Raw genomic sequence first — 11,717 nt, forward strand, 5'->3', positions numbered from 1 at the left:
GAGTTTAAGTCGTCAGTGCATCCCAAGAGAAGTAAATGTCACAAAACTCAGTTGAGAACTGAGAAAGTTCCGACTTATTTTAATGTCAATTCAGTGCCTTTTATTGGAAATTCGCCCCTGCCAACATGGCCGCCACGCAGGCACGGCGGTTAGCCGGACTGCTACAGCGCCTCGACGTACATCTGTAGGAGCTGTCGTAAAAAAAAACGCAAGTAGTCACGCTGCTTTCCCGTCGTCGCAAAATAAGCGTGGATGTGCTAAACTTTACGGATTTTGCACTATATTGTTACCTTCTCGCGTTTTAAATAACCACATCTGCCGCAGTGAATGCAAAATAAGCGTTTAAGCCCTCAGGAAAAGCAAGGAAGGACGACCAACGAAAATGTTTAAAAAGTACGTGCCTATTATTTTGATACCGCGGCTAACGGACTTAGCTAAGGCTTGGGCAGGTGTTCTCTTGTTGAATGTTTGTCTTAAACATAGTCGATCTTTGCCAATTACATTTCAGACTCTTTATTATGTTAAAAGCGTGAAAATGATGTTCTGACGAAGCTACAAGGGTTTTGTAAGCTAAACGATACAGTATGCTGCTATCCACGATTGCTGTACTATTAATGTCTTGTGCTCCTAACTAAAACTCTTGTGATTCTCCGTTTTAGATTTGACGAGAAGGAGAATGTATCAAACTGTATACAGTTAAAAACATCCGTCATCAAAGGGATAAAGAACCAGCTACTGGATCAGTTTCCTGACATCGAGTCATGGCTCAATCACATCATGCCAAAGAAGGACCCTGTCAAAATAGTGCGATGGTACGATTGCGCTCATTTACATCCATTTGATTTCTGAGAACTGAATATGACACCTCCTCTGTTATTCACCATTTTCAGCCACGAACACATTGAAATCTTGACCGTGAATGGAGAATTGCTCTTCTTCAGACAGCGAGAAGGCCCCTTCTATCCCACCCTCAGACTGTTGCATAAATGTAAGACTTTTGTATCACATAATTTTAGTTAAAAAAACAACAACAACAACTGTTTTTAACTTTTTGAAACCACACATGAGACCGATAACCGGACCATAGCTAACGTCTTTATCTTCTGTTGAGAAACAAATAACATGAGTGGAATAAGTTCCGCATTGATTTCAGTGTGTTATGCAAATGTAAGGAGAAAAACATGATTGTTTTGTGTGGTAAAATGTATATATTTAATTATAAACAACATATCCCCCAGCCTTAGATGATATATTAATCTGTGGTAACAACAAGCCTTATCCCCTCACAGATCCGTTCATTCTTCCTCACCAGCAAGTAGACAAAGGTGCCATCAAATATGTTCTAAGTGGCGCCAACATCATGTGTCCTGGACTGACGTCACCAGGCGCCAAACTCTACCCAGCTGAATCAGACACTGTAGTTGTATCCTTTCATCTATTGTTGGTTTGCGTGATGTTAGCTACCCTTCTTACCACCTTGCAAATACAAGCAAGTTACGTGAACACTTTGCAACATGTGTACAATATTTTTGTGTTATTGTGTTAGTAATTGTGTTTGTATTGTTTTAAACATGTATGCGAAAATGTGTAACTGCTGTACATAATGTGTATATTGTATTCCCTTACACAAATACAGAACACACTTATTCACTTTTTAGAGAACTGTGCACAATTTCCAGTACTGAAAACGTGTAATATTACTTGGTAAATGGCAACTCCAATTATTCTTGACATATATTGTAAGTATTCCAAAGAAGTACAAATAGCCCCCCCCCCCCCCCCCTTAAAGGAAGCACAAGCATTTGAAAATGGTACCTTCAAAATCACATGTAAGGTTGCATTATTTTTGTGGTGTATGTTGGCCTTAACAAGAAATTGTAGGCTATTATGGCAGAGGGCAAACAACACGCGCTGTGTGTTGGCGTCATGAAGTTGTCTGCGGAGAGCATGTAAGTTTCAAAGTGAATTTATCGAAATTGTAATGAGTTACGACGCTGATGACAATCATTTGTCTTTTGTACAGAGAAAAAGTCAACAAGGGCATTGGCATCGAGAATGTTCACTATCTGAACGACGGACTGTGGCACATGAAGACGTATAAATAATAAAAATTAAAAAAACACCCAACCTTCCTGCCAAAATGTATACATAGCTCTTGCTAGCAGATGTTTACACCGATTTAAGGCTTTGTACCAATTAATTCAATTAAAAGAAACGTCTCACTTTGAGCACTTGTCTTCTTCACATTGCACCTGGTTAATGTCAAACAGGATGTTTGCAAAATGACTGAGGCGTGATCCCACCCTGACAATAAACATGGTATCGCCAACTGTAGTGAAATGCATGTACATGTTCATATTATAAAGACCCTGTAAAGTGAGTTCAGAGATGTTTAAAAAAAAAAAAAAAATACACTTACACTTAACATTTGAAGAGCACTGCTAAAAATGTGTCAAGACTTAGAACTATGTAAAACTGAATTTCAGGTGTCCCGATTTATTTTTTCTGTGTGCGTGGCTCAAACAGGGCTTAGTGACACACCTTGGCACCTGTTCGTGAGTCAACCCTCCCCTACTATATTAAGAACATGAGCACCTTCTTTTTGGATCAGTGTTTAACCGGCAACAATTGCAACATGCTTTGAGCCATTAAAATACAAACTTGGTATTGCAAAACAATGGTATTGTTTAATATTGTGTTTGTGGAAAATTAATTATGCATCAAAATCCACCTGTTATTATCCATCTCACGAGGGCAGCCGTTGCTGTTGACTGAAAATGACATCAGAGTGCTTAGGGGCTTAGCTTGCAAATGTTTCATGACCCAACCCAAAAACAGGTCAGCCGTGATTGGTCTTTACCTGAGCCCTTAAGCAAGAAATACAATCAACTGTTTTGATAAGGTACTCAAATGGAGTGTGAATCCAGCACACACGCCCGCAGCACTTGGAGACACTGGCTAGATTTTTCACAATTTGAATGCCTCATCTTTTTTGGCAGGGTTGTTAACGCTTGTCAAATTCACAAGTCACATTGTATGCACAGGACACACACCAAAAGATCTTTATGAATGTCTTTAATTCAGAGATGGTAAATTGGCTACTACAGCGATTACATAGTAGTCGTTGAAGATTAAATCTTAATCAATGACAAGTGTTGGGACACGTTTTCAATTTAGTTTTTATATATATTTTTTAAATATTGTCAGTGTTAAGTGCAGGTTAATAATCATTCAACTCGCACAAAGTCACCCAAATTTGTTCTCTTCATTGGTACAGTAAACTTTCAAGCTTTTACTCATAGGCCCATTCTATAAACTCTTCCACAATAAAACATGCATGATCAAACAAATGTGAAACCAGTTTTAAGTCTTTTGTGGTCGTATTTTTTTTGTCCCCAAATTGCGTGATCGGCTGAATTAAATGCCATCGGTTCCTAACTTCCTCAGTCTTGCGTATAGAATCAGTATTTTTTTCCTCTATATCTTTCCCTTTAACATTGAAAATCTTGAGCAGCCATGAAATGGAATTTGCGGTGTGTCGGAATTTGGTGTGTTTGTGTAATTCAAAATTCTAAATGCGCTATCAAACAATATGACAAAATTTCAGGTACGTTTCATGTCACATAAACGCAGTTCACAGCTTTGCCTTCAAAGTCCGGTCAGTGATCATTTCCTGTTTTTATCTATGCCACAGGAACGGTGTGCCAAGTGCAAAAGGTACAAAATTTGTAAAAACTGGATTCCCCCACTCAAGCAGCTAGTATAAAAAGGCCTCGTGCAAGCCAGTGTGTCCTAGTCATTGTCCGAACCTTCTGGCGGGTCAAACAGCAGCAAGTCGTGGAATTCGTGGCCGTACGGACGGAGCCGGTACACGCCATACATCATCACCTGCATCTGACTGGGGGTCATGCCGTTGAACGTGATGGCCAAGTCGGAGCAGCAGCCCTCTACCACGTTTTTGGGGTTTTGCTTCATGCTGTCCTTTATCAGCGTGTCCACGCTCTTACCATTGAACAGGCCCTTGCCGTGAGCGTCCTCGCCGTTCTCGGCAAACACTCCGGTGTACTTGAGGCAAGTGGCCAGCTGCTTGTCTTCGTTCATCTTCCACAGGCGGGTAATGTGCACGGGACACTTGTCCTTGTCGTCCAGAATGCTTACGAACCTTCTCAAAGCCTCGTAGCTGAGGACAATGCCGCTCTCGTACGCGACATACTCCAGCTCCCCGGACTTCATGGCGTTGCCCATGTAAAAGGGCTCGTTTGGGTCCTTGGTGAGCAGCAGGTACTTGAGGTTCTCGATGATGGCGAAAGTCGTGGGCTGCGCCACGAAGAACCAGCTCAGGTCCCCGGCGTTCTTGTAGGTGTGCTTCAGAGCTTTACACAACCTCGCCCAACCGTCTGTTTCCTGCAGGTCGACCGCCTCGAGGGCCTTGGTCGACTCCGAGGTGTAAAACACGGCCTTGTCGCAGTGTTTGCTCCAGGTGCCCGCGGCAGTGGCCCAGTGCGTCAGAATCTTCGGGTGGACCATGATGACGCAATAGACGCGGACTTTATCTCTCCACTCTTGCATCTGGGAGTCCGAGAGTTGCTTCAGGTCATCGTTACTCTGTGCCTGGACGTGGTGGTGCTGGTGCTCCAAGCCAGACAAGGCACTTGGGCTGAAATTGCCCAAGAGCGACAGCAACAGGTAGAAGAAGGCTCCCAGGGCCAACCCCTTGACAAAAGAGCCCCATTCAGACCACATCTTCAAGCGTCTGCAGAAGAACAACAAGGAATCACTGCCTGATTACTGTTCAGTTTTATTTATTTTAATGTACAATACATTCATCACTGAGTTTTTTTCTTGTACTTTATTTAAAGCTGTTTAATTCACAAAATTTCTAATTGCTACTGCCAAGTGTGGCCCAAAAATGAAACTGCCCACTTTTTTGTTTTTTTAACTGCCCACTTCCTTCTTCACGTACACCACGTGCACATGACGTCACATCCGCAGACAGAGGAAGGAAAATACAAACGTGAATCAAGTCTGTAAACTCTTGGCCAGAAGCTCAGAGTGCCCAGTGTGAACAGCTAAGGTATTAATCTGCTTAATAGAAGAGGTTTGGGTCATAAATGGTCAAATAAAAAGGCTATTATTTGTAAAGATATTTTGGGGCAAATTGCTCCATAGAGCAACTTTAAGCATAGTGCTAATGTTCAAACTGCATGTTAGAGTGGTTTACAATAATATTAAATATTAATTTTAAGACTGAAACCTGTCTTATTATTAATGATATTTTTTGTCTTGACTATGTTGTTGGTCATTATGATGGTACTGGTACTTGGAGAGAAGTATTTGATTAAGTGGTATCTTGATGTAAAAAAAATACAAAAATAAATAATTGAGAACCACTGCAGGAACTAAATTATTCAACACAAATCAGCCACTTTCAGGTAGGTCTTATTGATAATATTATGTAGCAAGCGTGCCTAAATAACACTTACACTAACAGAAGTGGCATTACACAAATATCACCACTAGCATTTTACACAAACTGTATGTTATTAAATTCACCTTTTCAGGCATTTATACACAATTTAAATCATAGCTAAGTAGGCTACATTGGCTATACTATAGCTACTTCACAATAGAAGCAAGAAGATAAAAAAGTTTTAGTTTCAATTAGACGGTCCGCCAACAAAACATCACAAAAGCAAAATAATCCAATATTCAACCAAAGTAATATTTCTATTTAGCGGTGCGTTAATCGATGATTAGCTGAGAACATGCGCAATATCAAATTAGAAATTGGTGTCAAGGAAGTTGTATAAGTCAGAGGAGCTAAATTTAGCCCAGGTTGACTTAAACATGATTCTAAACTGATCATTAGGGTCACGGTTCATTCAAAACAAGCCGATTTTATGCCTTTTATTTTTATTTTTTTAATAATCAAGATTGCACTACTTTCTCTCATTTTATAGGCTGACTAATGACTAACATGAAAGAATGAACAAGTATTTTTTATTCTTCTGAACTTATGCCCATCAACAAGAATAGTCAATTGCTGCATATAAGAACTTGCCATCATGTTTAACGCCAGTGTCAAAGTGGATTTGTCGCGTAGTCCTTTTAGCGTGGACAAATAGACATAAAGCAGCTTACCAGTATGAAGATCATTAACTGCTGCAAAAATTAAATTTAAATGTCACCGCGTTTTAAATGTCGACGTAGACGCTCACGTGAGACGGACGCTTACCATCAACGTTAAAATGAACCATTGTTTCTCTTTGGAGGAAAAGTAAATTAAACTTAAAAACGCCGGAGCCAGGAAGCTAATAGTTAGCAGACTGTCACGGTAGACAACTGGCTGCCTTACTATGCAGACGTGGCTTTTCTTGACGCTGCGCCGGCTGGTCAACCAACTCTCACTTTTCCAATTCCGGGCAATTACCGACAACCTCTATAAATGTCACATCGACTTGACTAATTATGTGGACGGTTCACATTTTATCTATCTATTTCCGCCTCTCGGGTCACGTGTACTTGTTTTTCTTGCTCGACAAGTTTGAATGACGTCACTGTATCGACAGCGCCTACAGGAAATGGAGGCAAGCATAGTACCATCATGGTTATTTTGTTTCTAGTATCATAAATATATTTACGTTAGGTATATACAAAAATCATCATATTTCCACTTTTTAATCGAATCTTTATTTTATTTTTATTTATTTTTATTTTTTACCATGACGTTTGTGGTAAAAGCGCAGTACGATACGATACGATATACTTTTATTTTCCCCGTGGGGAACTTTTTCCTGGACTCCGTCCAGCTGCAGTTACAGTAAGGAAGAAACAACAGAATAGAAAGAGATACAATTCAATTAAATAGTAATAATAAATTAAAGTTAAATAAGAAGTGCAGCAATAAGAAATCTTCACAGAAGTATACATGTGTAGAGAAGTACATACATGAGGACTGCACACACCCATACACACAAACACTCCTAAATATATATATATATATATATATATATATATATATATATATATATATATATATATATATATATATATATATATACATGAGTATGTACAGCACGGCTGCATATATTCCACACACACAACATTGCACCATATATCTATTGTACTGAGTTAATGTCGGTTGTAGTAGTGGGCCTACAGGACAACAAACCATTTAGTTTATTTGTGTTAATTGTCAGGGACGACGTACAGAAAACATTAAACTCGAGTCTGGAGGTGCTTTTACCAGATTATAACTTTATAGCTAATTTCAAAGTGTATTTCTCAAAATACACAACGTGAAAAATAATCAGTGGTGGCATGCTGGATTATCTTTTTTTTTCTTCATGTTTCTTAAAGGTACAATGTGTAGAAGTGAATGCAATCTAGTGGTGAACTAACAGAATCCAAAGATCTTCGAAGTTCAAAGCACGCACATTTTGAAGCACATGCACTAGGGTGCCTCAGAGAAACCACACTTCGCAATTAAGCCTATACTACCAAATACTACATTCACAAAGTTATTTTCATTCGAGTATCCATAGTAGAAAGATGGCGGTGAAACATACCAGCCTCCTAAAATATTTAGGGATTATTAGACTTATGATTGTATATATATTTTTTTTTCAGTATGTTGATGTGATAGGATATAAAAAACTAAAATCTTATTTTGTTAAATATACATTTTTAATATTACACCTTCTTCTTTGTGGCTAGTGTAATATGCAGCTGTGCTCAGTGCTAACCTTCTGGATTTTTAACCAGCCTAGCTTGTACGGTATGTAAATGATCTTCCCTGGATATATGAGTAATGAATCCATAAATGTGCCCTCTTCAAAGTTTGCCGGACCAAACTTGATTTCTATTTAACCGTGCTCAGCACCAAGATGTATTAAATGTCATTTTCGGTAACAACTTCAGAGACGCTGAGACAAGCTAATACATCATCTGAAACCATCTCACGGTCATTAGGGACCTTTCACTTTGACAAAAGGCCGCAGCGGCCCTATAAGCTTTCTCGAGTCTCCCAAGATATTGTTTGAGTCTTTTAAAAAAAAAAGTTGTATCTAGCTACTTTACACTTGACTACATGATATTGTCTAGTATGATACTGCCAACTTAAAATGTGATGTGTGAAAATCTATACGATGAGAATAAAATCAGTCTAAAATGGTGGATGTGGAATAGTTTATCGATACAGCTGCAAAAACAGTTTTGTCTTTTGATTAACAACAGGATAGACAAAACACAAAATATGACCAACAATTATACACCTTAATAAATTACTGCCTATTTCTAGATGGAAAGGAGGGTTGAAAGCAAGGAGGAAGGGAGCAAGGAAGGAAGAACCGCCACTTTTCGGGTCTCCAACAGATCTCCACACACAAACCCACACCCGGATTTGAAACCCTAACACTGGCACTGAAACCCTCATTTCAAACCTTGAAACTTGTTTCAGTCTTGGCTTGAAATCATGGTATATTTCCTAATCAAGGACCATTCCCTTATTGAGGAATGTTGTAAAAAAAGTTGTAAAAGTTTATGGACAGGAGGAAGGGAATACTTTTTCCATTATATTTTTTACATTATGTCAAATGCACTGTGTTAAATGTTCTTGGTGTACATATTGTGGTTTTTTTTGTTAACAAATTGACCTATTTGCTAAACGAGACAATTGTCGGATGGGTCCTTTCACATAAAATGACGTCGGATCTTGCAGTGACGTCCACGCGGCAACATTGCGGCACAAAAATATCAGACGTGAGTGAGCGATGATGCCCTTGAAGACACTAGACGTGAACTCTCAGCACATAAAGCACACCAGATTCTCTGGACAGACATGCGTTATTAGTGAGGAAGAGTAAACATTTGTTAGGCTCCCCTGTACAAGCACAGATAGGCCGCAGATGACTTGACAGGCTTCCCCTAAATGGTGTCTGTGACGCCCGATCCATTAAGAAGCGATGCTGGCTCTGATGATAATGTATTGATCGCTTGTGATGGACGGCCGGCATGCGGATATATAAGTGAAGTTCTTTGCCAAGATCGTAGCAACGAGGCCAACTGCAGACAAAGTCACCATGCTGTCTCTAGCTGTGCTTTACCTCCTCGCTGCAAGATGGACAAATGCACTACCTCTCTATCCTGAATCCAACCTGGAGACACAGTCAGGTACGATCAAATTCTTTTTTTTAATTACAAGCTCTAAAATATGTGACCTTACATTAACTTGATGACATCTATGTACAGTAGGGCCTACTTTCTGCCGTTATATGCTATAAGTGAATACACCACTGTTAATTAAAATATATATTTTTTAAAAATATATTATTTTTCTTATTCCCCAACATTTTATTTATTATTTTTTTTAATTATATTGCGCTCTCTTCTTGGACACATAGGGGTGTGTTCACCTTCCTTTTATTGTCAGTATTTCATTTTTTATTTAATTCCTGATAAATTATTGTGCTAAATTTTTGTTAGATCGGGATTTAAACCTTATTTTTTAATAACGTTGTAACTTTCATTTTCTTCCATTGAACGGTATGTCTATTTCTACAGAAGTTTGCTCACAATAATAATAATAATAATAATAATAATAACATTCCAAAATATTGCTGGCTTCAGGCCGTAACCTTCTATATGTGCACATTTTAGTCATTTTAATAAATATATTTTTCACGAATCCATACAACAGGTCAGTCCAAACATTTTTTTTTTCAAATTATTTGACCAATCTAAAGTGTTGAAATTGGCTTGTGCTCTTTGACGATAAAGTGTCAATGGCTCAACAAACATGCCGTTATTTTTACTTCAATATCCTGAAAAGTGATGGTTTAGAGGTTTCTGGCCAACACAAGCAAATTATATAATATATGAATGTTTTTCTGCACAGATTTCCTTCAGAAGCTTGTGTCAGAAGATGCCTCTTACAATACAGAAGGGGAACAGAGGGAGGTAAATAATCAGTATCCTCTACTGATGCAACACAATGGGCAAAGACAATCCTGGAACAAAGGTAATTGAATGTGTCTTCATTTGCACCATTTCAGTTACAGACGTCAGCAATTGAGGCAATGAAACAAAAATGTGGAACTTTTGTTTTTGGTTAAAGGGCCTGAGGATTCAGCACAGCAGGATAACTATGCAAATATGGTAAATATTAGCCAATAGTATATACAAAATAAACCTTTGTCTACATGTGTCCATCATGTTTTTATTTGTTCATGTGTGAAGATTGAGGGTCTTAAGGCAGTGGTCCTAAAGCTGGCCGCAGCTGACAAGCTTCGCTCTCAAGCTTTTGTCAGGTCAGAGCAAAGCTTGCCCAAAACCAACAAAAGAGGTGAGCCAAAACGACACAACAAAGCAGTCATTTAACACAAACAGTTAACATTTGTTGCTTCTGACATTTGCTACAACATGCACAACGCTGAATTTGAAACATAAATCCCATTCCTCGCTCAAAAGTTTCAACAATATTGGCTGTGCAAAAATGTATCAATCAAAATAAGGCTTTCTACCTATCTTATTTGTGGGCCAAGTGGAATTATTGAAATTTCTGCAAGGATGTCATCACAGAAAAATAAGACCACAAGGTCACGGCACCAATTGAAATGGGTTAGGGTTAAGGTTAGATCAAGAAAGATCAAGACACGGCTGTGGAGCCCTTATCCGGCAGATGCGAAAAAAGGTCCAATATTTCCAAAATGGTATCAACTCTTATACTATCTTTGATGTGCGTTTAAGTGTGTGAATTAAGACTAAGATAAAAAAATTTTTTTTTATTTGAATCGACAAAAATGTTATTGATCAGTTTGTATGAGACGGTTGAGGGCCCCTGGAAATCTTGGGGCTCCAAGAAATTACCTGTGTTTAATTAATGGTAAGTCCTCCCCTGAGTGTAAGGATGAGGTCACATTAACACCTCCATCTTTTTAAAGTCCTTTTTTAATCCCTGTTCTGTTCTGTCTTGTATGTTTTCTATGTAATAAAGATACAAATAAATAATGATTGCATGCAAACTTCTTGTTGACTTGTCCAAGAGAGAGCATAGGATTGTTCTCAAACTATTTTTAACACTATGTTTAATAATAAATAAAAGACAATGTGGTGAAAGACCAATTTGTGACAAATAACATTAACCACATTTGGACATACAATGACATCAATGCAAATGTTTATTGTTGTGTTTGTAGTGGTGTTTGTATTTTGTTTTGTTTTGTTTTTTGCAGCAACATAACTTAACCAAAAATAATTGGGTAATTGTTCAGTATAAAACAGTGCAGTTCTATGCCACTATTAACTATAACCACAACAATAGACTTATTGCTAAATGAATAGGTCTATTTTTCTTACAATGTAAATCGAATTGTCTTTGTAAAGGAAGAATTTTGGATTCAGCTCATGTATTAGATCTCATGAGTGTACAGGTGTACCTAATACCGTGGCCGGTTGATGTATGGTCATTTTAGCATTTTTGACATGTTTGCATTTTTAACTAGTTCATGTTCATGTGCTACTAGACAGTACCACGGCTGATTAAGTACTTTTACTTACTAGTGTTTGTTACCTGTTTGATACATGTTCTGCCTCCAATTGTCTTGACTAATTCTGTGTGGCTTTCACAGCATGTTTCTGGAAATACTGCGTGACCAATTAGACACCAGCGTCGAAACCACCACGAAACTGCTTTCACCACTGAATGAAGAAAATCTATT

General features: G+C 38.3%; 3 protein-coding genes across 5 annotated transcripts; 2 read left to right on the top strand and 1 right to left on the bottom strand.

Moving 5' to 3' along the window:
* The first annotated feature begins 198 nt into the window (after positions 1 to 198).
* Positions 199 to 2,228, top strand: mcts1 (MCTS1 re-initiation and release factor). The gene is made up of 6 exons (XM_086085372.1): positions 199 to 393; positions 660 to 812; positions 891 to 988; positions 1,290 to 1,423; positions 1,882 to 1,949; positions 2,024 to 2,228. Exons 1-6 carry the CDS (start codon positions 383 to 385, stop codon positions 2,103 to 2,105), a joined length of 546 nt encoding a protein of 181 aa, XP_085941498.1. The 5' UTR covers positions 199 to 382; the 3' UTR covers positions 2,106 to 2,228.
* Positions 2,229 to 3,060: 832 nt separating this feature from the next.
* On the bottom strand, positions 3,061 to 6,525 carry c1galt1c1 (C1GALT1-specific chaperone 1). 2 transcript variants are annotated; one of them, XM_086085370.1, is made up of 2 exons: positions 6,356 to 6,525; positions 3,061 to 4,753 (listed from the first exon to the last, which is right to left on the bottom strand). In XM_086085370.1, the coding sequence occupies exon 2, from the start codon at positions 4,741 to 4,743 to the stop codon at positions 3,793 to 3,795; it is 951 nt and encodes a 316-aa protein (XP_085941496.1). In that variant the 5' UTR covers positions 4,744 to 4,753; positions 6,356 to 6,525; the 3' UTR covers positions 3,061 to 3,792. The 2 variants fall into 2 exon arrangements, with proteins under 2 accessions (XP_085941496.1, XP_085941497.1); XM_086085371.1 differs by having other exon boundaries at positions 6,236 to 6,525.
* A 2,555-nt stretch (positions 6,526 to 9,080) lies between these two features.
* Positions 9,081 to 11,659, top strand: urp1 (urotensin-related peptide 1). 2 transcript variants are annotated; one of them, XM_086085603.1, is made up of 5 exons: positions 9,081 to 9,171; positions 9,896 to 10,018; positions 10,115 to 10,155; positions 10,237 to 10,342; positions 11,628 to 11,659. In XM_086085603.1, the coding sequence occupies exons 1-5, from the start codon at positions 9,081 to 9,083 to the stop codon at positions 11,657 to 11,659; spliced, it is 393 nt and encodes a 130-aa protein (XP_085941729.1). The 2 variants fall into 2 exon arrangements, with proteins under 2 accessions (XP_085941729.1, XP_085941730.1); XM_086085604.1 differs by having other exon boundaries at positions 10,130 to 10,155.
* The last annotated feature ends 58 nt before the right edge of the window (positions 11,660 to 11,717 follow it).

The sequence above is a fragment of the Leptonotus elevatus genome, chromosome 9, assembly GCF_054856555.1.
Source record: "Leptonotus elevatus isolate MCC_2025b chromosome 9, RoL_Lele_1.0, whole genome shotgun sequence".
NCBI classification, from domain to species: Eukaryota; Metazoa; Chordata; class Actinopteri; order Syngnathiformes; family Syngnathidae; genus Leptonotus; species Leptonotus elevatus.

Bases quoted from the DNA above. Each gene is read 5' to 3' on its own strand.
- urp1 (XM_086085603.1), top strand. From the start codon at position 9,081: ATGCTGTCTCTAGCTGTGCTTTACCTCCTCGCTGCAAGATGGACAAAT. The intron at 10,019-10,114 runs GTAATTGAATGT...TTTTGGTTAAAG, and splicing joins AAGACAATCCTGGAACAAAG to GGCCTGAGGATTCAGCACAG. The intron at 10,156-10,236 runs GTAAATATTAGC...TCATGTGTGAAG, and splicing joins AGGATAACTATGCAAATATG to ATTGAGGGTCTTAAGGCAGT.
- mcts1 (XM_086085372.1), top strand. The intron at 813-890 runs GTACGATTGCGC...CACCATTTTCAG, and splicing joins CCTGTCAAAATAGTGCGATG to CCACGAACACATTGAAATCT. The intron at 1,950-2,023 runs GTAAGTTTCAAA...TCTTTTGTACAG, and splicing joins AAGTTGTCTGCGGAGAGCAT to AGAAAAAGTCAACAAGGGCA.
- c1galt1c1 (XM_086085370.1), bottom strand. From the start codon at position 4,743: ATGTGGTCTGAATGGGGCTCTTTTGTCAAGGGGTTGGCCCTGGGAGCC.